The following is a 27576-nucleotide window of genomic DNA, read 5'->3' as shown; positions in this document are numbered from 1 at the left end:
AGAGGGGGAAATAATTGACTTCCAGTAAATCTTGTTGAAGAGGCATTTGGGAAAAAAAGGAAATTGAATTACTACCTCCCACTAGGTCCAAAAAAAATGTTTTAGAACATTAAAGTACTAGGTGTGAAAGGCAAAACTGTAATTTTTTTTAAAAGGATATGGAGTATGTCCATGGCCTTGGAAGGGATTTCTTCAACAAGACACAAAAAGCATTCAATCTAAAGGAAAAGACTGATAAATTTGACTACGGTAAAATGAAAAACTTCTGTCATCAAAAGACCACTGAAAAAAAAAAGGTGAAAAGAAATCACGGAATGGGAGAAGATAGTGTTTTGCAACATCATTTGTTTTGATAATGTGGATAAGTTCATATGTGATTCCTAATTAGGTAGGAGAATGATGTCAAGTGATCTGAGATAATGTTAGTTCTTATTTCTTCTTCCCAGCAAGCTAATGTTTTGTATCATCAAGTAGCAGCAAGTAAACATACACTGTACAAACATAGCCATATGTTGCTTCTACTGTATATGATGCCTGTTCACCTCAATTTGGCATCTTTTTTCTACTTGAACTTATGCTTGATCTTAAAATTGTTGTTTGCACATTTTGCCATATCTTCATTATTCAATAGCCTCAACCCTGCTTGTACCCCTTTCTGCCAAGCTGCCTTTTCTCTTCATTTCTTTTTTTCTTACTGTTTTTAAAGACAAAGTATTTTATTTACTCTAATATTTTTATGAGGAGTATAACGTATCTTTTAAACTGTATTAATATTTTTATTAGGATTGTTACTGATTTTACTTGTGCTCTGGATACAGAGATCCACCCTACCTTATTTTCTCCACAATCTTCTGTTTGTTTTGGTGCATGATTTTGCAGAAAGCATTATTTCAAGAAAGTGTATTTCACATTTCAGCAGAAACACCCCATTTGCAACACACGTATCGATTGGCAAAGGACTGTGGTGCTTTAGTACTAAGACAGTTATTTCACATTTTAACCTCTCTACAATTGGAATGCACCTTGCAATACATGACATCCCTCAATTGTAATTGCCAGGGTTTTTATATCTATCTTAGGGATAAAATAATGGTGCATTTGGAAGCTGCTGGTTACATAGATTTGATGAAGTACTATAGTGTCCAGAATGTAAAGAACTACAATTTTTAAAAAGATAAGCACCCCAAAAGAGAAGTGGCAAAGGACTTGAATAGCCACTTCACAGCAGAAGCAATTTCTGTGGCTAGTACATATATGAAAAATGTTTAATCTCATAAGGCATTTGTGCATGAAATACACAGTGAGATGCCTTTGCGTGTTTAGCATGTTGGCAGAAATTTCAAAACCTGGTAACAGGTATTGACATGGACACAAAAGGATGCATATGGTATGATTCCTTTCATATGAAGTTACAAAACAGGCAAAACTAAGCTCTGTTGCTCAGAAATGCATTACTTCGTTGGTAAAAATATTTTTTAAAAGACAGGAAATCATCACAAGTGTCAAGAAGGTGGTTACGTTGGGGGTGGAGGAAGAGAGAGATTTATGGTTGGAGGCACACAGTGGGGCTTTTGGCGTCCTCATAATGTTCTGTTTCTTCACCTGGATGAGTTTGCTTAATTATTACTTGTTAAATTTTACATGTATGTTTTATGTACTTTTCTGTGTATTTCAGAATAAAACAAAAGGGAGAGAATGATCAATTATGTCAAAGGTTGTTGATTGGCCAAGTAATATGAGCACTGAGACTTGACCATTGGGTCAGGCCAAGTGGAAACTACTAATACACATAACAAATTGTCTCAGTGGGAGTGGTTGGGGCAATGATCTGATTGGAATGGCACGGAGAGAATGAGAGGAGAGGAATTGGAGACTGAGTAAGGAGAACTTAGAGGAATTTTTATGTAAAAAGGACAAAGATAGTATTTACTGGATGGAGTATACAAAGCTTTACATTAAGTTTATAGAGTATCAGAATAGAAAGATGAATTCTCTGGAATGCTGAAGGCAATGGGTAGGGTAGGGGAAGGTAGAGAACTTTTTATGTGTACGAGATTGTATGTTTTGGGGGGAAGTAAAAATTTATAATACATTTGTAAAGAGAATTAACTTTAAAGCTACTTTGTGAGTCTTGGAAACATATATGTTGGAATCATACATAATGTTTTGTATCTATTAATGGAAAGAGTTAAGAACACCATCTCGCTCAATGCCACTTTGCAGAAAGAGAACGAAGCCCAGAGGGATTAAGTGCTCACTCAAAACTGTACCATTAATAATCATCCCAGACTACAACACAGAGTTGCTCCTGCCCCTTGGGTTAGTGCTTTTTTTTAAATAGTGTTATCTGTAGTATGGTTTACCCTTAAATTGGGTTTTATATAGTCATTATGTTTTATAGTAGAGTTTATTTGGGTAATATTTCAATTAGCCTTTGCTGTATTACAGACTACCCTAAAACTTAATGGCTTAAAACAACCACCATGTATTATTTCTCATGGTTTCATGAGTTGGCTGAGCTCAACTGGAACCACTCATGTGGCTGCAGTTGTTGGCAGCTCAACAAGGATTGGAAGGGCTAAAATAGAGTCACTCATATGTCTGGGGCCTTGGTGCTGTTTGTTGGCTGGGACTCTCATCATTCAGTGGTCTAGCCTGGATATCCATCCATGGTGGTGGGACCATTCCAAGAAGGCAAAGGTGGAAATCTAGACTCCTGAACTTGCACACCATCACATTAAAATATTCAAAGCAAGCCATGAATCCAGTCCAGATTCAAGAGGTGAGGCAACAGGCCCCTCTCATGTGGGGAGGAGGTTCAAAATATGGGGCCATGTTTTGCCATCTGTCATAGCTACTAGTCATAAATTTAATTGTTTTGAATTTATTTTCTAATGTTAACTTTTACTTAATATGGAACTAAAAGCTGTTGATTTGGGGACTCTAACAGTGTATTTTACTCAGTATATGAGAAACCAAAATTTGACAGTGAAAAAATATGTTAAAAAAAAAGGAAGTTACGATTTCTAGATTTTGCGTCCTCTGTAATATAAAACAGATAAAGAAATGGTTGTTTTTATTTAAAAATTGGGTAAAAATAAGGGGGAAATTCATTGCATACAGTCTTTGTTTAGAATATTGGCTTAATCATTGTTTTCTGAGATCATTTACCATTAATGTTTTATCATCATTATTGTGAATCTTTTTCACATGTCACAAAATATAATAGAATGTAATGCCACTAAAAAGTAAAAGCAATCTGTAGCTTCCTATGAATTAATTTATAATGATGGCACAGGTACTGTGCTAATTACATTTGTTTAAAGTTTCACTTAATTTGATGACTCTCCATATTGAGTACCTACCATGGTTCTCACACTGTGCCAAGACTTGGAGCTCTTGCTGTGAACCAGGTAGACATGGTCCCTGCATATTGCCACACCCTAGATGGGGAATCAAGAAAGGTTCCCTAGGGGAAAGGTATAGCTCAGTGATACAGTGTGTGCTTAGCATGCACAAGGTCCCGGGTTCAATCCCCAGTACCTCCATTAAAAAAATAAATAAATAAACCTAATTACCTCCCCCCTCACCAAAAAAAGAAAAGGAAAATTCTGAAAAGAAACTTTCTAAGCCAGGACCTGAAGGGTTGAGTAGGAGTTAGCTGAGGTAAGAGTGGGAAAAGGAATAGGAAAACTTCCAAGGAAAAAGAAAAGGCCTTGGAGATAAGCAAGTGCAAGAAAGCCTAAAAGAACTGGGGCTGGGGTGGAATCTGCTGTGGCTAAAGCCTTGACTGTGAAAGGGATGAGGCAAGAAAGAAGCTGGAGAGGTAGAGTCTGGATTTTATGCCAAGGATCATGGGAACCACTGATGGCTTTAGAGGGCTTTTTGCTCAGATTGCTTTGGAAAAGTCACTGGCCCCAGCTTGGGTAGGGAAGGGTCTTGTTTTGGGAAGGGGGTGACCGCAGGAGACCAACAATACAGGCCGTAGATAATGGAATGAATTTAGCGAGTATGACAATGAAGAAAAGTCTGTAAATCCTAGAGGTATTTAGGAGATGGAATCAACCGGATTTGGTGCCTGGAGTAGAGGGAGGAACCCGAGGTGCCTGATTCTCAGGTTTCTGGCTTGGAGGGCTGTTAACAGGGGGCGCAAGTACAGGCACAGGCTTGGGAAGGCATCCTCGTGCAGGACAAGGCTCCAGCCTGAACCCCTGGGTCTCTTCCTTGGATTCTCTAGTATTTGAAATGACATTTCCAGTATCAGTTCATAAAAGTAATAATTCTTGTTTGGTGAAATTTGATTAAAAATACAGCAATGATGGCATAACCTGAATTTATAGCTTGGATCCGAAAGATTTTACTTTGGCATTCATTCCTTAATAGCTGGAAATGTAGTGCTCTGTTGCTGTAGTGAATTTCCTTAAACAGTTTACTTACTGCTTAATTTTTTGAAATTACTTGAAGAGAATAATGGCTAAGAAGTAATATGTGAATTCCTGTCTTAAGCCTTAAGCGCTTTATTCATTAGTCTAAAATAATTACATAATTAATATTTGTTCAGGATTTTTAAATGGAGTTAGTTCATTAAAAGAACTTTAAAAAATTGTTTCTTTTTTTGTCCTTCGTGACTCTAGTAAGTAGCATAAATAGTTTACATTTATGCTAGAGAGGAAAAAAATACGTAAGCTAGCTACATAAAAATGAAATCCTTAGTGGATTTATCTTTCCTTCAAATGTTAAGTAATGGTAATTGAGGTTTAAAAGAAGAATTAGCTGTTGGTGTCTTGGAAAGTTAAGCTTCCTTTGACACTAACATTTTAATCTTTGTAATTTTGAATTTCATAACTGTAGATTTTATTAAAGTATATTTACTCATCCTACGTTATTTATGGTGCTACTTTCACCTAGGAATGTTAATTTACCTCAGGTTCTCTGATCATCACTCTAGAAGATATAATATATTCAATAGTCTGTTTCTCTATAAACTGAGTTTTCTATTATTCTCAACATTTTGTAAGTTTAAAAGCACTTTACAACCTATTTTTTTCTTGTTTTTTTCCTTAGGCACTACAAGGGCCCCCAGGGATGGGGAAGTACCAGGGGTGGACTATAATTTCATTTCTGTTGAACAATTCAAAGCACTGGAAGACAGTGGAGCGTTATTAGAAAGTGGAACGTATGATGGTATGTCCCCAAATATTGACAACTGCGCTTTAGAAAACTATCTGAATGATTGGAATTATTTCAGCGGGAATGATCAGTAAAATACCCCTTTTTAGAAGTTTTTCTATCAGTCTTTGGGAACTTTTTTTGATGAGGCTATTTGTAATTTACTAATTAAAATGAGGTTAAACAACAAGCGAAAGCATTCCATCGTATTATAAAGTTGATTGTGAACAATATGCTGAAATCATTCAAGCTGGCCAGTTTGCATATTTCATAGTAATTCGCATTCATCAGATGAACTCAGCAAGTTCTTGCGAGTTCTGTTTGTGGCTGGAAATCCAAATACTGTACACTTTTAAAATCTATTTATACCGTGGTTTTCCTGGAGAAAAGAGAATACAGATTGTGAGGAGAGGGGATAACAAAAACAGAAAAATTGGGTTTTCTTTTCATAAATCTTTACTCACTTGAGTCTAGGAAGTACTGATTTAAGATCGGTTTCACCTTAAAAATTTTTTTTCCTTATCTAAGACTCTTCATTGGAAAGCTTGTGCACTCCCATAGCACCCTGTACTTTTCCATTATTGCTTTATCACACTATTATAATTGCCCTTTTCTCAAGCTCTGTGGAAGCAGATGTCACGTCTTTCTTGCTCAATATTATCTTCAGTGCCAAGAGATGTTGTTCAATAAGTATCTAACCATGAATGCGACATATCCAGATACGCATTTGTGTTCGGTCCAAAGGAGTGATTCTTCATAATTTTTCTCTTTAGCTGCACTGAGAGCTGAAGACAGGGGAGTCTTCATTTACTTCCTCCTTTTTCTCACAGTTTGCATCCAGTCTGTTACCAAGTCTAGTCATTTCTTCCATTGTAGCAGCTCTCACAATGCCTTTCTTTTTACTTTCATCACCTCATTGTAGACCCACTGGACTAGGTCATGTCGGCCATCCCCGTGGATCTCATTTGTCCCACTCTCTTCTCTCTCACCAGTCCACCCTGCCTATTGCTACCATGCTGGTCTTCCTCACGTGCAGTTCTGGTCATGTCTCTCTCCTCTTCAGAATCTTTAGTGATTTCCTTTTGCCTGCTAAGTTGACCCAGCTACCCTTTCTGGGCTTAGCTCCCAAGTCTCATTCATTCATTTATTAATTTATTTGATCCTTCTTTCATTCATTCAACAACTCATTTGTTAAGTACCTACTATGTGCTGAGCACTATCAGAGGGACTAGAGATACTGTGCTGAGCAATATTGAAATGGTACTGCCTGGATAAATCTTAGACCTTAGTGGGGAAGACAGTCAAAAACAAACAAACAAGCAAAATACCTAAATTGAGATGTTATAAAGGAAACAAAAACAAGGATTGAAAGAAAATTATAGGAATGCCTTATTTAGATCATATGGCCAGTGAAGACTTCTCAGAGGAAGTGACAGCTGCTTATTTTTTATTTTTATGCAAATAGCCTACTCTCATTCACCTCCCTCTTATAGGCAACCATTCTGATGTGTTTAATATATATGTTTTTGTTTGTATGTATTCTTGCAAAATGTATGTTTTATCTTGCGCACGTGTATTTCAATTTAACATCTGGACCATGTTTTATATCTCATTAGTTTTTAACTATTTTCCTTATTCCTTTGTTTTTTAGACTCATCTATGTTGTTATACTGTATTTGCACGTAACTGATTGTTTTTTAACACAACACACAACTCCCTGTTGTGAATCCACTGCATTTTACCTGACCGTTTTCCTAGTGATGGACTTCCAGATTGTCTCCAACTCCCCATCACCACAGATAATCTGCAACAAACATCCTCACACAGGTCTTCTCATAGACCTGTGTGAGAATGTCTTCGGAATATACACCCAAGAGTAGAATTGTTAGGTTATAAGAGCTACGTATAGTTAATCTGGTGCAGTAGTTCTGGCTAGGTCTGCAGGCTGTATTCCCACCAGCAGTGCCCTGGGGCTTGGTTCTGTAGCAGTGACTCCACATTCTCATCAACACTTGGCATTATCCAGCTTTATAATTTTGCCAGTCTGATGGTTGTAGAAGGGGTAAGTCGTTTTAATTTTAGTTTCTCTGATAGTCAGAGAGTTTGAGCAGCTTTTCATATGCTTGTAAGTTTTTTGGACTTCTGAAAATTGCCTATTCATTTGCTTTGTCCATTTTTTTAAAAGTGGGATCTCAGTCACATTCCAGTTTGCAGACATGCCTTAGATACTTAGATATTTACTTAGATATTAATCCCTTATTGGCTATAGATATTTTCTCCCATTCTGTCACCTAATAACCTTTTTCTCTGTGTCTTCATCAGACAGAAATCCTTAACCTTTGTCTGATTTATTTATTTTTCCTTATGATTTGTGCTTTGAAGTTTTCTGCAAGAATTCCTTATCTGCCCTTTGATCACAAAGATACTCTCCTACATTTTCTTGTTAAGAACGTGGTATGTGACAAAGTGGCCTATTCTGTGTACTTAATTACTGTGTGTTCAATTCAAAGGAAATGCAGATTGAAATAATAGTCATCCATCATTTCACACCCGTCAGATTGACAGAAATTTTAAAGTCTGATAATTGTGCGAAATGGAAACTCCCATACACAGCTGGTGAGAGTATAAATAATACAGCCCCTTTGGAGAACATCTTGGCAATAGCTAGTTAATTCAAAGATGCATGTGGCTCTGACCCAGCAGTGCCCTCTCTGGATGCCTGCTCCAGAAAACCCTTTTTTATGTGCACATGTTGACATGCACCAGAACAGCCATTACAGCATTATTTGAAACAATGAGAGAGTGGAAGCAGCTCCCTTTTAGTAGGACAATGAGTAAAATACATTTTAATGTATTCATAAGAATGGACTACTGTATAGCAGTTAGATGAACTAGAATCTCAATGTACCAGCAGGAATAAGTCTTAGAAGTACAGTTGTATAAAAAGACGGTTGCAAAAGGATACATACAGTATACTGTTTAGAAAAAAAGATATGAAATATTATAAACATTCTATGAAGCTTTTATTAAAACGATAGTATTTATATGTCACATGTGCATATGCATTTGCCCTAGATGGACACAGTATGCAGGGACATGACATACACCAACATTAGGATAATTCAGGGAGAGAGTGGGAAGGACCGAGACAGGAAATTAGGGCTGTAATTGTATATGCGACCATGTATGTATGTCCTTAAAGAGGGAAAAAAGGGAGACCTGAAAGGATCCTGGCAAAAGTTAGTATCTGGGGATGTGTAAATAAATAAATTACTTACTTATAAATAGTAACACTATTGTCTGGGACTTTTATATAGGTTTAAAATATTTAATAGTTGATTGTTGAATTATAAAAATTTTAAAGTCTTCAGAAAGAAGAAAAATAACTGTGAATAACTATAGTCAAGGTTCACAAACCTCAGAATTCTATACCTTCCTGTATCTGAAATCTTGATGTTTACCAATAACTCAAGAAAAGTAGATCTAATTTACTAATAAACAATGCTAGTTTTCTTTTTTAATCTAAGCCAATACTTTTTTAAAATAAGGAAACTGCCAAAATTTATTACAAAGTCTTAAACTCTTATCAGTGATGATGGATATAACAATCACAATATCCTGAAATTTTCTATTTTCACCCTAGAAAAAAGCTAAATCTCCTAGAATTAGATAAGCGTTACTAAGAATACACAGTAAACTGTGTCTCTAGTGTTTCCTGTAAAACTATCATCCTTAGAAAAAAGTGGTCTTTTTACTTTGGTCATGGTATATCCAGATTCCTTGGTAGTGTGATTATTGGACATCATGCAGAAAAAAAAAAAAAAGTCCCCTCTGTTTGGAGCATCTCCACTCCCACTCCCCCAGAGAAGTGTGCACTGGCTTTTTCATTGGCTTCTTGCATTACTTATAGGCCAGAAAGTTTGCAGAGATCCTCTTAGACTGTTTAATATAGACCTTTGCATCCATCTGCATGACAGGAGTAACTCTATTTCAAACATGGATTTGGAAGCAAGGGAGTAGGTGAGTGAGGAGGCAAGATGTAGTTGAAGAGTCTAATCAAATTAGTTTGATTCCATTGTTTTGTCTTGATTATTCTACTGACAATTACTGCTCAAGGTCAAGTTTCCAAAGAATTTATCTTAATACTTTCCCCCTGAAAGCATGCAAGACTTAATGTAAACCATGTTTTTTATAGATTTGCCTCAGTGATATAGTAAACAACCTATGCTTTTTTTTTTTGTCCAGGAAACATAATCCATCATGTACACCATCAATTTACCTTGTGTGAATTGAGCAGCTTAATTACCTCTTTATGAGTCAAGGAATTTGATTAAGAGATGTGATTTTTAAAAAAGACGATGAAGATCATGAGTATTTCACTCCCTGGCCATACTTATCTTTCTATAACATCAGTATAGTGATTGATGTAAGGTCAAAACTAGCAAGAGCCACAAACTGTTAATGTAGCTCTACCCATTGGGTACTTGCCTATTGTATGTGGCTGCCTAGTGGAGACCACGTGGCAAATAGAGAAGATATTCAGTTGTTTCCATTCTATTCTGGGACATTCATTTTTACTGCAAAAATGGTTGGCTTTCAAGACTTAACATATTAAAGTTAAAGTGTTTCTTGCTTTCCTAAGAGTAAGCCAATATTATGCTAATAAAGTCTCTATTTGTTCACTGTCAGATAAAATTATATCATTAAAATGCTCAGAAAAACTTAAAAATTACTTTTATGTGAACAGCTTACATTTCAAAACAGACTGGTTGGTTCTGAGCTTTATCCTTTGCCTGCCTATTTCCTTATTTTACCAAAATCGTTCATTATGTTACACATCAGAACAAATTTATTTGAGTTAGTTTTCTCCTCCTTTACTCCCACTTTTTATGCCAATTAGTCTTACATGAGAACACTGACACATTTAAATTCACAAATTAGACCCTAATATAGAACCCATGCAAAGCAAGCCCAGTAGGAATAAATAACCTACATATGTGTAAAGTCAGCTTCCTGGCCTTAGCACAGACAGTCTTAAAATGTTAGGTAATGTTAGATGATATGTGGTGAGGGCACTTGAGAAATTAGTTCTTTCTGGTCCCTCTACCTCCTCCTCTCCCAAGAAAAAGTGTTTGTGCCTCCTTTTGGCCGATGGTGGGTATTCAGAAACTTCAGTGTAAGGTAACAGGGCAGAGACGTACACTAGGTCATATTGTAGTCTGACTCTCAAGTCAGCATCAGTACTTTCAGCTGCTGTTATTTTCTCCACTTCAGGAAACTTCTATGGAACTCCCAAGCCTCCAGCAGAGCCCAGCCCTTTCCAGCCAGATCCGGTTGATCAGGTCCTCTTTGATAATGAGTTTGACACAGAATCCCAAAGAAAACGAACCACATCTGTCAGCAAGATGGAAAGAATGGACAGCTCTCTTCCTGAAGAGGAAGAAGATGAAGACAAGGAAGCTGTCAATGGCAGTGGAAACGCAGGTTAGTAAATAGATGAACAACTTAAACTGATCTTCCAGGTTGACTGTAACATGACACTGAATTGCAAGTAGTAAAAATTTTTCACAGAGCAAATGCAGAGCAAGTATGGGATTCTAAGGGTTTTTTTTTTCAAGGTTTTGTGTGAAACAAAGTGTACCTCTGTCTTGTGAGCTGACATGAGCTGCCCCAAATGGCAGTTTTGATAAATCAGTTATAAGCTCTCATTAGTAATACTATATATATGCCATTACCCTGAAGCTGAAAAGATTTGAGATTCATTTCTGATGCTTGAATATGAGAGTTTTGTTGGCCTAAGTCCTACTTTACAGAACCCGAACAAAATGTAGATGTTTTAAGATACAACCTTCAAACAAAACAAAATACAGAGATGTGGAAATATGCTAATAAAAATTATCTGAAAGGTTTCTTAGCAATATTTTGAGTTTTAGATTTTGAATCACTCAAAGAAAATTTCCAAACTTGACTGTCGTATTTTTCATTAAATGCAAAACCAATAGAAATTTAGGGGTAGAGAATCCACCTTTTGAGTTCCCCTAAATAATAGATTGACTGCTTAAGAGATTCTTATACTTATAATTATAATTAAGTGTATAAATAGGAAACCACAGAATCACAGCAGAACTGATTTCAGTGCTATTATAATAATTCCATTAAAAACAGTAAAATATAAGCTTCATAAGGGCTGGAATTTTTGTTTTCTTCATTGTTGTAGCCCTTGAACCATAAACAGTGCTTGGCACATAGCAGAAACTAAAAAATATTTTATTGCTATCTGGTAAATGAATGAATTTGATCATAACCCCAAATTTGCACAATACATTACCATATTATGTTCTCAAATGCTTTCCTTCATCAGTTATTAAAATTTGCTGTATATATTGTATCTCTGGTTGTAATACATTCATTGCTTGCGTCCCCTCCAGAGTGTGAGACCTGTTTTATAGTTCTAACACCTCACATAGTTATGTCACATGTATGTTCAATGAATTACACCAGTATATTTGAGTAAAAACAGCTCTAAAAAGGTTTAGGTGAATTCATGTCTAATTCTTTAGGGATCATTAAGGGAAATCATCATATCCTAGAGTCTTTTGATGTTGGTTTCAGTTTTGCTCGCCCACAAAATTAGGTCTGTTAACATTTTAAAATGCCTAAAACTGGGATTAGAGACCTTGACTCCATCCCAATATGGGAGTTTATACATTCTTAATTTGAAGGAAAAGAAAATGCCCTTTTTTAACTTCCTGATGCAGAGCCTTTCAGTGACCACTACAGTTCCCTCGGAGGTAAATGTATCTATAATCTCCATAGTTTATGCCTGTCATGTAAGCCAGTTGTTAAACCAGATGTTACATAACATTTAATGTTAATATTTAAAGGGAATGCATCCAAGAGTGTGTGGGAGGCAGTTTGTATACTCTCTCTGTGTGTAGATACCGTAAGACACTTCCACTGGATTATATGTTTCTTTGTAACAGAAAATATTCAGAATATTTTAATGAAAAAAAAATAAAAGACATACTCAAAGTTCTTAGTGTTTTCTGAATAAGTACTAACCATAGTTGTTAACTTATTCAAAGTTGGGAAATGTGCTTTGTGTATTGCTTTGTGGGACTAGAGTCCCTACTTTGAAAACTTGGGAAATGGTTGGGGATGGAAGTTGGAGAGGATAGGTAGAGATTTGCTTGTATGTACCGATATGTATATTATTGTGTCTCACTGAAGAATTGACATAGGAATGCTAATGTGCCCAAACAGGATGACACATGTTATGTAATAATGGTAAAATTTTTTCTTAGAGGTGGTGTTATTTAAACAACATTTTCAAATCATTAGCTATTAAGGAAACTCCTTTATGCAGTCTCTTGAAACTATATTCAGAAAAGCATTATGGCTCATATAGGTGCTTTTGCTTTTCTCCAGCACACTTAAATCCTAAGAACAGAGCTCCCCTCCAGATTGATTTATACTTGGAGTGCCTTTTAATTTCTATCACTTTTTCTGCATAGAGAATAAATCATGTGTTTCATTCAAATGATTTATTCAGCAAATACTTACTGAGCATTTACTAGGCTACTAAGTGCTTGGCATTGTTCTAAAAGCTGGGAATAAAGCAGTGAACAAAACAGACAAAACCCCGTCTTTGTGAACCTTACCTTCTGGTGAGAGCCACATACTTATCCAACATAAATGAATAACGTGTAGTATGTCAGATGGTGCTAAAGAGAAAAAGCAGAGGAGGAGAAGGATAAAAAGTAGTGGTGGCCACATTTTGCAATTTTAGATAGAAGTGTGAGAGAAGAACTCACTGAGAAGAAGACATTGAAAGACGTGAGGGAATAAGCTCAAAGTATCTTACAAGAGAACATTCCAGCCAGAGAGAATTATAAGTACAAATGCCCTGAGGTGGGGGTGTGCCGGCATTATTCAGGCAACAGCAAGGAAACCAATGTAGCTGGATACGTGGGCGATACGGTATATATGGTTGGGCAGACTGCTGGAAGGGGATAGAATAGAACAGTAAACAGTGAGGTCAGTCAGATAATGATTGAGGGCGGTGGTGGAAATACATATTATATAGGATCTTAGAGGTCGTTGGCAGAATTCTGCTTTTTATTCTTAGATGAGAAGCCATTATATGGTTTTGAGTAGAAGAGTACCATGATGAAACAGGTCTGACCAGGCTCGTTCTGGCTACCATATTGAGAATAGGCAGTAGGAGGGTAGTACTGGGCATAAACAGGGGTGCTAGTTAGGAGGTTATTGCAGTAATTTAAGTGAAAAATAGTGGCTTAGACCTAATGAAAACATGAGAGGTAAGAAGTGGCCTGAGCCAATAACGTTTACTGACAGACTGGACATGAGGTATGAGAGAACAGAGTCAAGGATCACTCCAAGGGTTTTAACCTGACTATCCAGAAGAATGGAGTTGCATGTACTGAGGTGAGAAAGGTTTTATGAGGAGTCAGTTTGGGTTGGGAAAGGGAGCTCAGGTTGGGATATTTAAGTTTGAGATGTCCACTAGATACACAAATGGAAATGTCATGTTTGAAGTTGGATTGAAAAGTCTATGTTCTGGTCTAAAGATACATGTTTGGACACCATCAGCCTATAGAGCTTATATAGCAGTGACACTGCATGAGATTACCCAGAGGGTGACTGTAGAAAGAGAAGAGGTCCAAGGACTGAGCTCTCAGAAGGCACTCTGATTATACAGAGACTAGGGAGCCCAAGAAGAGCCAGTGAGTTAGAAGGAAGACCAGGGGAGTGTAGTGTCCTAAAAGCCAGGGGAAGAGAGTGTTTCAAGCAAGGGCATGATGTACCATGTCAGAAGCTACTGATAGCTCAAGCAAAATGGGCGCTGAGGATTGATCATTGGGCTTAGCTATGTGGAGATGATTGATAGATCATCCTTGATAAGAACAGTTTTATTGATGAGAGATCAAAAGCATTGTTGGAGTGAGTTCTAGAAATAAATGGAAAAATGAAAACTTCTTCAAGGAGGTTTGTTGTAAAAAGGAGAGAAATGAGATGGTTGCTAGAGGGGAAAGAGAATTGTTTAACTTCCTTTTAATGAATGGAGAAATAACTTGTTTTTATGTGGATGGATATGATCTACTAGGTAAGAAAGATTGGTAACGAGAGAGAGTTGCTGTGGGCAGGAGGGGTTAGAGGTATCTGCCAGAAGCACAGAGAGTTCTTCCATAGTAATGGTAGGTGGAGTAAAGGGGCAGAGTTGCTGTGTAAATACGATGGTGGGAATTTGTGGAAATTCTCTTCTGCTTGCTTCTCTTTTCTCTGTGAAACAGGATCCAAGGTCATCAAATGAGATTAGGGATGAGGCAGAAGTAGAGAAGGAAGGTATGAAATTGTTATCCAGGGGAGTGTTAGGGTGAATGGACTAAAGAAATGCCCTATGATTGTCATACATCATTGAATAACTTCTTGCGATTAGTGATCATGAATTAAAAGTGAAATAGTGTTTCCTGTGTTCACCTACATGTACTGGCAAAGAGTAGATGGAGAGTGACATTTAAGCAGAATTATAGTTCAGTCAGGCAAGTATGATGAAGTAAGGATGGGACAGAGAAATCAGGAGTATCTACAAGGGAGTGACTGTAGTGGTTGATCATGGAATTTAAGTTGGGTAAGTAGGGCAGTGCAGTGGGAACATGGCTAGGGCATGGATGGAGGTGAGGAACAGTGAAAGGTAATAAGTAGTAGGATTAATGGATTATAGAACTTGGATAAATGATGGTTGGAGTGGAAGTACTGTAAGGAATGACATATAATGATACCTAAGGTCTCTTCTAAGAGTCTCTGATTCTGAGACATTGCCTGCAGTTTGGAGTTATTACAGTTATATTATCTTTTAAGTTCTAGAAATGAGGTTTTGGGGTTTTTATAAAATTTTCTTTCTTTTAAAAATTTTTGTTATGTTTTTATTTTATTTTTAGAGGGGATAGTTAGGTTTATTTATTTATTTATTTTAATGGAGGTGCTGGGGATTGAACCCGGGACCTTGTGCATGCTGAGCAGGCATTCTACCACTGAGCTATAGCCTCCCTGCTAGAAATGAGTTTTAAGCACATAAATTGTGAACTCCCTAGAGAGTAACCACATTTTAGTATTCTTAACCTACTTGTGGACTTTCGGGCTCTAAAAGGATTTTAATGTCACCAGCAGAGAATTGTATTTAATAACAGGAAGTCTATTGAGTTTAATTTTTTTAATTAGTATTATTTTAAAGGCACATGTTAAATGTGTACAAGACAGCTTAATATAGCAGTTAAGAGCATGGACCACTTAAATTCACATCCTAGTTTTGCTGGTTATTAGCTGTGTAACCTTGACGAAATTAACTTAACCTTTCTCTGCCTTAGTTTCCTCATCTATAAAATGGCAATAGTAATAATGTATACTCACAGGGTTGCTGTGAGGATTATGAGTTAATATTTGTAAAGTGCTTAAAGTAGAGCCTGGCACATAAAAGGAGCTATATGAGTGCTGCTGTGATGGTTATGGTTAGTATTATATTGATTGACATATGTTTAGTACACACGGAATTGATTCTAGTGTTGTTTTTTGCTTCTTTCCCAGACTAATATCAGAGGTGTTATACAGGGTTAATGTCACTTAGGCAAATGGAAAAACAAAATCAATATGTTTGTTTTCTCAACAATTATAGCAGAATGTGAACATAATAGACAAGGAAATTTGCAATATACTTTGGCATTTTGTTAGAAATAGGGCTATTTGAAGAGAATATAACTACCTACTTTTCATACTTCTATTTAAATAGCAGAGAACAGAGAGAGGCATTCTGAGTCATCTGATTGGATGAAGACCGTCCCAAGTTACAACCAAACGAATAGTTCCATGGACTTTAGAAATTATATGATGAGAGATGAGAATCTGGAACCACTGCCCAAAAACTGGGAAATGGCCTACACTGACACGGGGATGATCTACTTCATTGAGTAAGCAAGTGTCTGTATCTTTTCTCATGTGCCCTGTCACTGTGAGACTTGTGCTTAAATTTTTCTTGACCTCATTTCACAAAGCTTCCATTTCTTTTCTATTTCTTTAAAAATATTTTTCATGCAAGCTATAGTTGATTCTTAATCTATTTGCCTGGATGATATTTCATTTTATTTGATTTGGATAAAGGAATAGTGTATTTGACCTCTGGTTTTATAAAAACAGGAGGATTAAAAGCAGATTTATCACTAATAATGAAAAATGCAAGGAATAAAGGGTATTTTGCTTTGCTCTTTTTTTTTTTCTAAACCTTTTGGGTAGAATGGCCAACTTAATGAGCATTTCATGAATTACCAGCATTTGGAAGGGGGCCATATTTTTTATCAGAGCTGAATATTTTCAGACCTAGAGTTTGAGTTTAATGTATTCAGTTTGAGCTGAATGTATTTAAATAACATAGGAGGAAAATATCACTGATCCTTAGAGCAAATGATACAATATAAATTCACAAAAAATAAAAGTACTCTATGGAAAAGCACTATTAATGTAAATATATTTATAGAGATATAGGGTACCATATGTATTTACACAACTTAAAATTTTACATTGTTTGTGCCTGAGAACAAATATGATATAAATAATTATACAAATATATTATACAAATAATTTATTAGAAGTTTGATTATGAAGTATTTATATTCCCATGTAGCTATAATTCTCTCTAAAGTAATTTTCCCAGAGGTAAAATATGAATTTAGTAAAATCATAGAATATAATAAGTAAATAACAATTAAAATCTTACGGGCTGGACACTATACCCAAAGAACATATATTTTCTCGGAAATAAATTAGGGATAGGAGACTTGAATGTTTCCTCAGTTGGTCCCAAATTCCACAGTCTTCCCATAGAGTGAGCATCTTGCTGTACAAAGTGAGATTCTAGTGTTTAAAAGATAGAGATTTTATAGACATGGTGTTATTTTTACCATATATACTACCTTATTAATTACATTATACATTTAGATAAACATTAATGATCAGGATATTACAAAATGGAAAAGTCAGGTATGCTCTTCTCTGTGGACAATTTAAGGGATTTTTTAAGAGTAATTTTGACTTTTGACTTTGATGCTGATTTTAGAACTAAATCCTCAATTAGGATGTAGAGTCACTAAAAGAGACCTGGAAATCTTTAGAAGCACATTATGAGACATGGAATCTGACAGTACTTCACCTTGCAAACAGAGACAAGTTAGCACATTCTGGGGGCAGGGGAGAGAATTTATAAAAGAAATGTCTTTATAGGTGAACATTATTAAAATGTATTAAAGGCCTAAATATAAGATCTGAAACTATAAAACTCCTAGAAGATGCAGAGGGGAAAATCTTCATAACAATGAATTTAGCAAAGGCTTCTCAGATATGACACCAAAGCCTAGGCAACAAAAACAAAAACAGATGAATGGAACTGCATCAGACTTTAAAACTTCTGTGCAGCAAAGGGAAACAATCAACAGAGTGAAAAAAGAATCTATGGAATAGGAGAAAATATTTGCAAACCGTATGTCTAGTAAGGGATTAATACCCAGAATATAGCTGAATATTAGGTGCTGCTAGATAAAAAAAAAAAAAAACTCTCCTGTTTGCTGTAGCTAATGTGTTTGGTCTGTGTTACTGCTGCTGTTAAATCATGAGTCTGTAAGAAGAGAATATTAATACAGGTCTACAGTCTTTAGCTCTTTTGTTTTGGGTATAGCCCCCATGGGCATTCCTTTACCTTGGGAAATATTGAGTAAAATCCTAGCAGATTGCCTACATCTGCTAATTTAGCAGTAAAAACTTTTTATCTTTGGATCCAAAGTTAAGCTGTTCTGAAGTAGCAATTTTGAATTTGGTTTAGCTAGATATGTCCATGATTTTTTTTTCTTCTGTATACTCCTAGGCCTCTTTAGAGTCCTGGTCATTTTTATTTGGCTAAAATTGATATAACTGGTTTTAGTTTGGGGAATTTATCTCTTTGACCAAATGGGTAACACAGACTTTCTAGAAACAATCCCAATTTCTCTTGCTTAGATTGTCCATTATTCTGCTTACAAAAAAAGTGTTCCTACCACAGCCTACCAACGAGTATCATACCTGGCAACGTGTAGGAAGCAACTGCCTAGCTTGCCCTGTAAGTAGCTCAACAGTTAGAAAAGGTATAGAAGATGTGATTTAGTCCTTGAAGCCACTGGCTTCATTTCCTCAAAGTGGTCACTGTGGAGATGAGTGAGTTAATCTCAAGCTGAAGACACCAAGAAAAGATCGTTTGTTCACATTGTTATTCTCAGTGTTTTGATAATAACTTTAGATTTACAATTTGTTGCCTTCTTATATATTTTCTTCTAGGGTTTTTCTTTCTTTAATGTCCTCATATTTCAGAGACTTAATATGATAGCAGTATGATAGTTTTGTTTTAGCACTAGTATTAACTGCATGGTGACCTGATTGGAAGCAAACAGACTTTCCTCTTTTTTTTTTTTAAGTTTATTTTGGGGGGGGGGTAATTAGGTTTACTTATTTATTTTTAGAGGAAGTACCAAGGCTTGAACCCTGGACCTTGTGGATGCTAAGCATGTGCTATGCCCTCCCCCTACCCAAGCATTCCTCTTTCAAAATATCTGTGGCCTATTTCATAAAAAGGGGCGAGGTGCATCTTTTTGTTCCACCTTTTTTTCCCCCATTAAATATATGACCCATATTGACGAAAACTTATTTTTGTAGAGTTGGGTTTTACTATACCCATCATTTTTACTTGCATGTTGCAGAAACAGTCTCTTTAAAACTTTCTTTTATTTTATTTAACTCTTTTTTATTTTAAAGAGTCCTAGTGAGGACTGAGGCTCTGTCTGACTGTTCATCTCTGTATTCCCAGGCCCCAGCACAATGCCCACACATCACAGAAACTCGAGAAACAGTGTTTTTTTGAAGGGAGAGAGGAAGGAATTCAGCCAGCAAGTAAACAAGGTTTTCAGGGCAGCTTTTTTGGCTAAGATAATGCACAGTATGGGGCCATGTGCCCACCCTTTGAAACATTTTTGACGGCTTAAATAAGCATCTGTTTTTATGCACTTGGCATCTTATCCCTTCTTTAAAGTCTTCATTCTCAAATTAGTGTGCCTGGCATTACCTTTCCTTTATGACAGTTTTGAAGTAATAGACTGAGAACAACAGGACTATTGAATCAGAGGGATACAGATGAAGCCTATAGGAGATAAATTTTCAAACATATATCTTTTACTCACTCTTCATCTCTGCTTTTGAAATACTTTCCTCCGTCTTTATTTTACTGTTTCTAATTGAAGTCTTTATTCTACAGCCACAATACCAAGACAACCACCTGGTTGGATCCTCGTCTTTGTAAGAAAGCCAAAGCCCCTGAAGACTGTGAAGATGGAGGTAGAGATTCAGAAGCCTTTTATACCATACTTATTCTCTTAATCCCTTCTTACTCTTCTTGTTTAGACAATGAGTTTTCCAAAACCCTAGACAAACCATACAGTGCAGAAGCACATAAGCAGTGGGTGGATATCATCATCAAGTGATTCTGGTCATTATGTCATTACATTTGATTTTATAAGACTTTATTTCTCCTCTTTTGTGAGAACTATACAATTAAATCCTTAAAATTTTTTTGAATAAAAATATATTTGCCATTTATTTACATTTGTTTTAAAGGCAAACTTTTAAAATTCTAAGTAAATATTTTAACAAATTAGGTACATTCTCAACCACAGGGTAGCCTCATCATGGGCTAACTCCTCAAAAATATATTTAATTTAGAATCACTAGTATCTCTAATCCTTCAACATTTAGAGCAGCAAGAGAAACTCAGTGAAAGTCTCTAATATGCCCCCACCCCACACACAATTTTTACTGCTTAGTAGAAAAATTATTTCTCTAAGAATCATTAGATAATAATGCTTGTCTGTCTTCTGTATTACAGGTTCTCTTTAGTAGTATAGTCTTACAAAGAAGTTTAGAATTTACCAAAATGTTTGCTGTGCCTTCTTGAATATAGGGTGTAGATATAAAATTTTGTTCATTTTGTATTATTCATCAGAAATTATTTACCATGGTTAAAAAATGAGTGGATTAGAATGAGATTCAGATAATCCTCCTAGAGATTGAATGCTGATTTTTGAAAAAAAATTTAAGCAGAATTTATACATACTTTGTTCAGCATGATCAAAATATTAAGAATTTTTCTAGGGCTAAACAATTCAAAAATGAAATTATTTAAAATTTATTTGCCATGGTGTATTTTTAAAAATTGATATCTTGGAGCAAATCTACTGAAAAATGTACAAGTCCTCTACACTAAAAACTACAAAACATCACTGAAACAAATTAATGAAGACTTAAAATAATTAAAGAGATATGCTATGTTCATTGATATACTGTGTAGATTGGATGACACAATATTGTTAATAATGTCCATTCTCCTTAAATTGATATCTAGATTCCATACAGTCCCAATCAAAATTCTAAAGTCTTTTTTTTTAAAGAAATTGAGAAGCTGATTCTGAAATATATAAAGAAATTCAGAGGCTCGAGTTAACCAAACAATCTTTAAAAAAGACAAAAATGAAGGATTTAGGCTGCCAGATTTGAAGACTTACTATAAAGATACAGTAATCAAGAGTGTGGTATTGCCAGAAGGATCGACAAATGGATCAGCAGAACAGGGCAAGAGAATCTAGAAATACGTGGTTACTTAATTTGCAGCCAAGGTGCCAAATCAGTTCAAAAAGGGGAAGAAAATCTCTAACAAATGGTACTGGAATAACTGGACATTCATAAGGAGAAATGAACTTCAACTATACCTTACTCCATAAGCAAAAACTATTATTTAAAGCCTAAGAACAGGCGAACTCATCTATACTGTTAGAAGTCAGAAAATGAGTGGGGAGGAGGGAGGTGGGATGAATTGAAGTAATTCTCTGGACTAGCGAATATGTTCTCCACCTTGTTTGGGGTGATGTTTATACAGGCTCATGCAATTGCTGAAACTCTCATTTTATACTTGAACAAGCACTTAAACTGACTTTTTAATCATTGAATGAGCACCTTCTTCTTCCAGAAACTAGCCTTATTCCCTGTGTCCACCTACTTATCCTTTTAAGCTCAAATCTAAAGTATAATTTCTTTGTAGCCCCCTCTGTTATTCTCTTCCAGGTCAGAATTAGGTGTTCCCTCCTCTGTGCTCAGCTGTACCATATGCATTTTCCTATTGTAGCACTTACTATGTATTGCATTGTAACTAGATATCTATACTCTGTGAGAGCAATGATTTTGTCTTATCTATATATACCCCTTCAGTAAGGACTTAAATATTGGGAAGGAGGGGAGGAGGGAAAGAAAGGAAAAGAAGGAAAGAAGCTATTCTATCTCCTAGATTATTCTGGCCATCCTTTTTTGTTTGTTTTTACTTTTTGGGGGTGGGAGGGAGGTACTTAGGTTTACTTACTTATTTTTTCAGTTTTAGAGGAGGCACTGGGATTAAACCCAGGACCTTGTGTATGCTAAGCATGTGCTCTACTGCTTGAGCTATACCCTCTCCCCTGGTCATTCTTCTTGAAAATGTTTTTTAAATCTCTTTAAGGTTCTAGGGGAAGAAATAAGTAATAATTCTGTCTTCATTTACTAATTAGGAGTCAGTAGAGAAATAAGACACAAGAATCAGAGATGAGATTAGAATGCCAGCCAATAAATGAACATGGCTTTAGCTCTGCCCCTATATGGGCTTACCATTTTTACCCTACAAGAGGCAGACTTAAGCACTCAACCTCTGGTCTCGGTGCTCAGCTGTATGCCTCCTCCCACAAGGCAGGCATGGTGTATAGACGCAGTTACACCCTCTCTGCAGGCAGGCTGACATCCAAAACAGCAAGAGATTCCAAGAGGCCCTGAGCCAAGCATATTGAATTCATTCTTTAAAACTCACCAGTCAGATAAGATACTCTTTCTTCCTTAGAAAATGAAGTAAAGGGGCTCAAAAAAACTCAAACTGTTCCTCTGGATGAATGTGTCTCTCTAATGCTCTTTACATGGGTGACCATGTATCTCGGTTGGCCCAAGACTAACCCAGCTTATTCCTATTGTCCCAGCATAATTATTAGTAGTGTCCCCTTTTACTTTCAAAAATATCCACATTAGATGGTCATCTTGATTATATCTTTCTTAAGACAGAGCAACCAAAATTATACTCAGCATTCTGGGAATGTTGAAAACCTTTGACTGTAAGGGCTACTCTCTCACCCCCATAACTGGGTATGCCTTTCTAACATCACCTGTATTTCCCTGTGGGGACCCAAAAATTCGGAACCTCTAGCCTGCCTATTTTATGCTCAGCCAGTCTTTGCCACTTTTGCCATGTACTCTGTCGCCTCCCTGAATAGGGGAGAAATAGCCCCACAATAGGCTATGTCCAGACTTGACTATCTCTAACTTACTGACAGTCTCCCTAGTCCTTTGCACAGAGTAGATGCACAAAAGGAGATAGTAATGATAATATTTTAAATACAAGTTTTTATAGTTCTAAGATATTGTTTGCATCCTGCTGGACATTTAAAATCTTCAGGAAAAACCTTACGGTTTCTAAAACTTGCCGTTTTCTCCCCAGTCTTCTGATATTCAGAATCTGTGTTTTTATACCGTATCTGATGGTTTAATTGGTGTACATATTTATTATCCACTCAAATAAAATAATGAATGTTTTAGTTAAATGGTTATCATAAAAATTCAACATCAGGAATCCATTTTGCTCTCAACCCACCCATTTTCTCTTATGATGAAAGAAAGATTACATTTTTTACTAAAATGTATTGAATGTCGATGTCATTGTGGAGCTCAGAGAATGGTAAAAGAAAATTATCAACTGAATAGAGCTCCACAATGAGAAAACAATTGTAATTCACATATTTAAATAAGAAAAATCCTACTCTGGGAAGAGAAAAGAAATAAATTCATGGGCTTTAGAACCAGTCAGCTGCTTGATGTGTCAGAAATAGTTCTGCCTTTTGAATCAACTTTAGCTTCTAACATAGAAAAATATGGTTAAGTCTTTCCTATCTCAGCAGTAAATAAACATATTTTCTCTTGACCTTACTTCTCCTCATGGTTCTCACACAATTTTTTTCACAACCAAGCTTCCAGGGGCAAAAAGAGAGGAAAAAAAAAAGGCTATCTCATCTTAAGGGCTCCACCTTTTATTTTACTCTTCAATACTACAATGTGCTGAATTTTGCCTGCTACCTTTTGGAGTGAATCTGCTTTTCTTTAGGGTACCAGTCATCTTCTGCTTGATGGCAGAATTTGGTGAGCTCTTTTTAGCACTTACCTTTAGTCCTGACAGTTTATAAAGCATTTGCTCTCTTCTATCTTCTTTGACACCATCCCCCTGACTATTCTTACTTTCTCTGCTTCTTAAATTGTTGATGTTCCTAAGCTTCTGTTCTCCATCTTTATCTATTCACAGTTTATCTAGGTAATCTTGTCCACTGCCATGGCTTTAACTGCAGTGTCTCCCAAATCCTTATCTTCCTACATCTTTCTTTTGAAGAGGTTCATATTTCCAAGAGACTGTTAGATATCTCTACAAGGATATTGCATAGCCCCTCGAATGTAACCCCTCCCAAACTGAGCTCAGTCTTCTGTATACCTGCCCTCAACAAATGCCTTCACATCCTCCCAGTTCTGTGAGCCTAAAACTGGTTATCATCCTCAGTTCTCTCCTTGCCCTGTCCTCTTCATTGCAGTTAAGTACCAAGTTCTGTCAATTCTGACTTTAAGAAACCTGCCATCTCGTAAGTATCCAATGGTGCTAGGCACTTTTGACATATTATCTGTCTCCTAAATGCCTCTAAATCCAAATTAATACCTCTGTCCTATTCCCACAGCGATTTTCATAGTAGGTATCCAGCAAATTATCAATGTATCATTTTCATGCAAGAAGAGCCATTAATCTGGGAATCATCTTGGCTTCCTCCCCTTTTCTTCTTTCAACCTTCATGTTAGTCATTGAGTCCTATTACTTGAACTCCCTTGTCTCTATTACCCAGTCTTTCTCTGTATTTCCACTACTAATGCCTTAGTTCCAGCCTTCCTAATTTTTTAACTAGACTATTAATGATTTTCTTGTTTGTCTGCCTTGATTCTCACTACACACCATCTATTTCATTTTTTTATTGCTGCTGCCCATAATCTTTCTCAAATATATATTTAATCATGTCATAGTCCAGCTTAATCAGTTTCACCATTGTCAAAATAAAAGACCAAATTCCTTAACCCAGCACTCCAGAAATGTGATTTGATGCTTGCTTAGAAGACAAGCCCTCTTGTATACAACCTTCACTTTAGTGCAATCAGATTATCTGTAATTACTGAAAATGCCAGGCATTCGTAAGGCCTCAGTGCTCTTTGATCTGTGGAATGGCTTCCCTCTCCCTAATCCCAACGCATTCTAAAACTGCTCAAAACATCACCCTCTTTCAGAAGGTTTTTTTGATAACTGCTTTACCAGGCAGTTGGTGTCACTGCTCTGCACTCCCCCAAAAGCTTGCATTTATCTTCATTGTATCGTTGATCTCTTCTGTTTTCATGTTTAGACTATGAACTCCTTGAGGTCAAGAACTGTGTTCTGTTTCTAATTTTTATTTTTGCATGAGGAAGAAAAGGAAGGAAGGGGAAAAAAGAAGGAAGAAAGTGGATGAATTGATCCACTGGTTAGTGTAGAAAATTGTTAGGCATTTCAGTGTTGCTTTTATTACCTTTATTTACGAAAGTGGGCCAATAATAACCACTTCTTTATCTGCATGAATCTGCCCTGCAAAAAAACTGGCTAATGTCACTAGTAAGGATGTAAAGTGATTACTACAAGTTATCCAGAAAATAAGTTACCAATCTGTGTACTCTCCTAAAGAAAGGGCTGTACTTTATCTGTTAGTTGCTAATTGCTGTAAGTGCCAACTAAAGTGCTGACTCAACTTTCATGCTAACATTGAAATGTGTTTATGTTGATCTTTTATTCTTATTAGGCATTAATACATCCTTTTTAGTGAATTTTTCAGATGTCAAGTGGAATGTTTCAACTGTCTATAGTTCCTTCAATTCTTCAAAATTTTCTAAAGACATCACATAAATTATTGTGGTACAATTGTAGAATTCATCTTTACACAGCACAATTGATTTCCTGTGCTATTTCAAAAAAAGTCTACTAAAGAAAAATATCTCTTTTGTGGAAGATCCCTAATTGTAATGCTTTGGTAATATTATTATAGAGCATTTTTCACAGATATAATCCAACAGTTGCTCTTATCCATGTTAACCGTTACTTGGTGTGGACTTAAAGAAAAACGCACAACATGAGAGCTGTAAGTTGGAGGTTTTTTCACTACTCAGTAGCTCTGAGGGACTGCTTCGAGAGGTGAGGAAAAGCCAGATATATATGAATTTTTTGGCTAGGAAATAAATGTAGCCAAGCATACATCTTGGAAAAAGATGACTGCTAATCGCCAAGAACAGCTCTCTCAAGTTAATGGTCTTAATACTTTTCTATGTACAGGAAGATGCAAGGATCTGGGTTCATTGAAATTCTTCCTGCGATATGTATCTAATTATCTAGGGGTTCATTTATCCAAATCACAGAGTGCCTCATCCCATTTTGTTTTGTTTTCATTCTGAATTCTTTTCACGATACACTGTCCTGCATGACTGCAGTGGGTTGCAGCTTAACCCTTGTAGAAATGGCTGATGAGCAATGCTCTTTGTTCTTCTATGGCTCACATCGGTCATAAAATATTGTACCTGCTTAACTGGTGATCGTTGGCTTCATAGCTGTGGAGAATCAAAGTGAACTGAAGTGCATCCCAGTTCTTCTCAGTTGTTTTGATGTGTTTTCACATAGGAGTTACTCAGCTATACTCATCTTTTCCACCTCAGACATTTCAGCCTGGTCCTTCAAAGGAAAACCACAAAAACTCACCAAGCTTCAAAATCACCAATTAATATACATACACAGGAAAAAAAAATATGCTGGAGGAAAGGGGTGGAGGTGATTCAAAGCTTCTCATCAAGAGGCTTCTTATCTGTTCTCTCCTTTTATTCTGAATGTGGAATAATACTTTTTATTAAAGCATGACAGTTTGTCTAGCTTATCAGGTTCATTACAATGGAAATTTTACATCATACTGTAGGTAAATGATATAAAATTGATAAGTCCTTTGATATTTCCTAAGCCTGTGTCCTGTCTAGCGTGTCTTGTGTGTGCGTGCATGTGTGTGTGCGTGCACGTGTGTGTGTGTGTGCGTGCACACACAGATATACGTGTTTCAGTATAGCAGAAAAACACTCTAAAAGAAATTGAAAATAAATAGGTAGGTCATCATAGTGTACAACTGTAGGTTTTTTAAAAATTCTTTCTTGCTGGGCTCCTGTGTATAATTGATAGCACTAAAAGCCACCTGCGAGGAACATTCCTGCCAACTTAATCCACGTCTGACAAATAAAATGATTCTTCAGCAGCTTTACCTTGGAAAACAGACAAAGTGGGAGGGAAAGAGGATTCTTTCTTGACAGGGTCAGTTTATGTTGGAAAGACCAGAATTTTTTTTTAATTATCAGAAATTCAACTACCTTTAATTTTTCTTGTTCTATTTTATTGGTCCATTACTTGCAATAATACAGAATAACCCTACGTAAGATTTTTCTTTGTTACCAAACACAAGTAGAATTTCTACACAAGGCACTGTGGTAGTTAAATCAATTTTCCTTCGGTTACTTAGATCAAGTTAATGCAAGGGAAAGTAGATATTTTCTTAGAATTTCAGCAAATCTAGGTTGCCCACTTGAAGTGGCAAAAATCCAAGGTTGGACTTTCCTGTGGGGAGAAGTGGGTCAGGATGTGGTAGCAGGAATAATTGACAGATCTTTTGTAGAATAGTGAAAAAATTAACCAGCAGCTGCTCCTTGCATTGAACTACAGGGTGTGTCTCACATCAGCTCTATCAAGCTTTTTAAATGAAAGAAATATAGCAGGTGATTTCTTAAATAATCAGCATTTTTATGGCTTGTGATTCTAATAAACACCTTTGAGTTTAAAGTCGCCTTTTGTTCTGAGCTTCTAATTACTTGCTGAGACACTCACTCACTTTTGAAGAAGATCCTCAGACTCAAACCGTTTGTTCTTTGAAAGTGAGCCCTCAGCTTTCTGTCTCCCACATATTAATATAATGAAATAAAAGACACACATTCACTCGGTAAATTTGGTTCTTCTTGGTTTTGAAACCGGAATCTCACTCAATTCTTTTTTTTGATTTGCAGAACTTCCTTATGGCTGGGAGAAGATAGAGGACCCTCAGTACGGGACATACTATGTTGAGT

At 36.3% G+C, this 27576-nt stretch overlaps 1 protein-coding gene across 2 annotated transcripts in view; it reads left to right on the top strand.

Annotated features, from left to right (window-relative positions):
• The window catches only part of MAGI3 (membrane associated guanylate kinase, WW and PDZ domain containing 3), a 219539-nt gene that overhangs the window by 140026 nt on the left and 51937 nt on the right, over positions 1-27576 (top strand). For both annotated transcript variants that reach the window (XM_015247467.3, XM_072967968.1), the window contains exons 3-7: positions 5065-5184; positions 10444-10653; positions 15977-16154; positions 19514-19593; positions 27517-27574. In XM_015247467.3, coding sequence (XP_015102953.3) covers positions 5065-5184; positions 10444-10653; positions 15977-16154; positions 19514-19593; positions 27517-27574 — 646 coding nt within the window. The remainder of the gene's footprint in view (positions 1-5064; positions 5185-10443; positions 10654-15976; positions 16155-19513; positions 19594-27516; positions 27575-27576) is intronic.

This window comes from Vicugna pacos, chromosome 9, assembly GCF_048564905.1.
Source record: "Vicugna pacos chromosome 9, VicPac4, whole genome shotgun sequence".
Lineage (NCBI taxonomy): Eukaryota > Metazoa > Chordata > Mammalia > Artiodactyla > Camelidae > Vicugna > Vicugna pacos.
The sequence above is the reverse complement of the archived record's forward strand: the minus strand, read 5'-3'. Positions and strand labels throughout refer to the sequence as shown.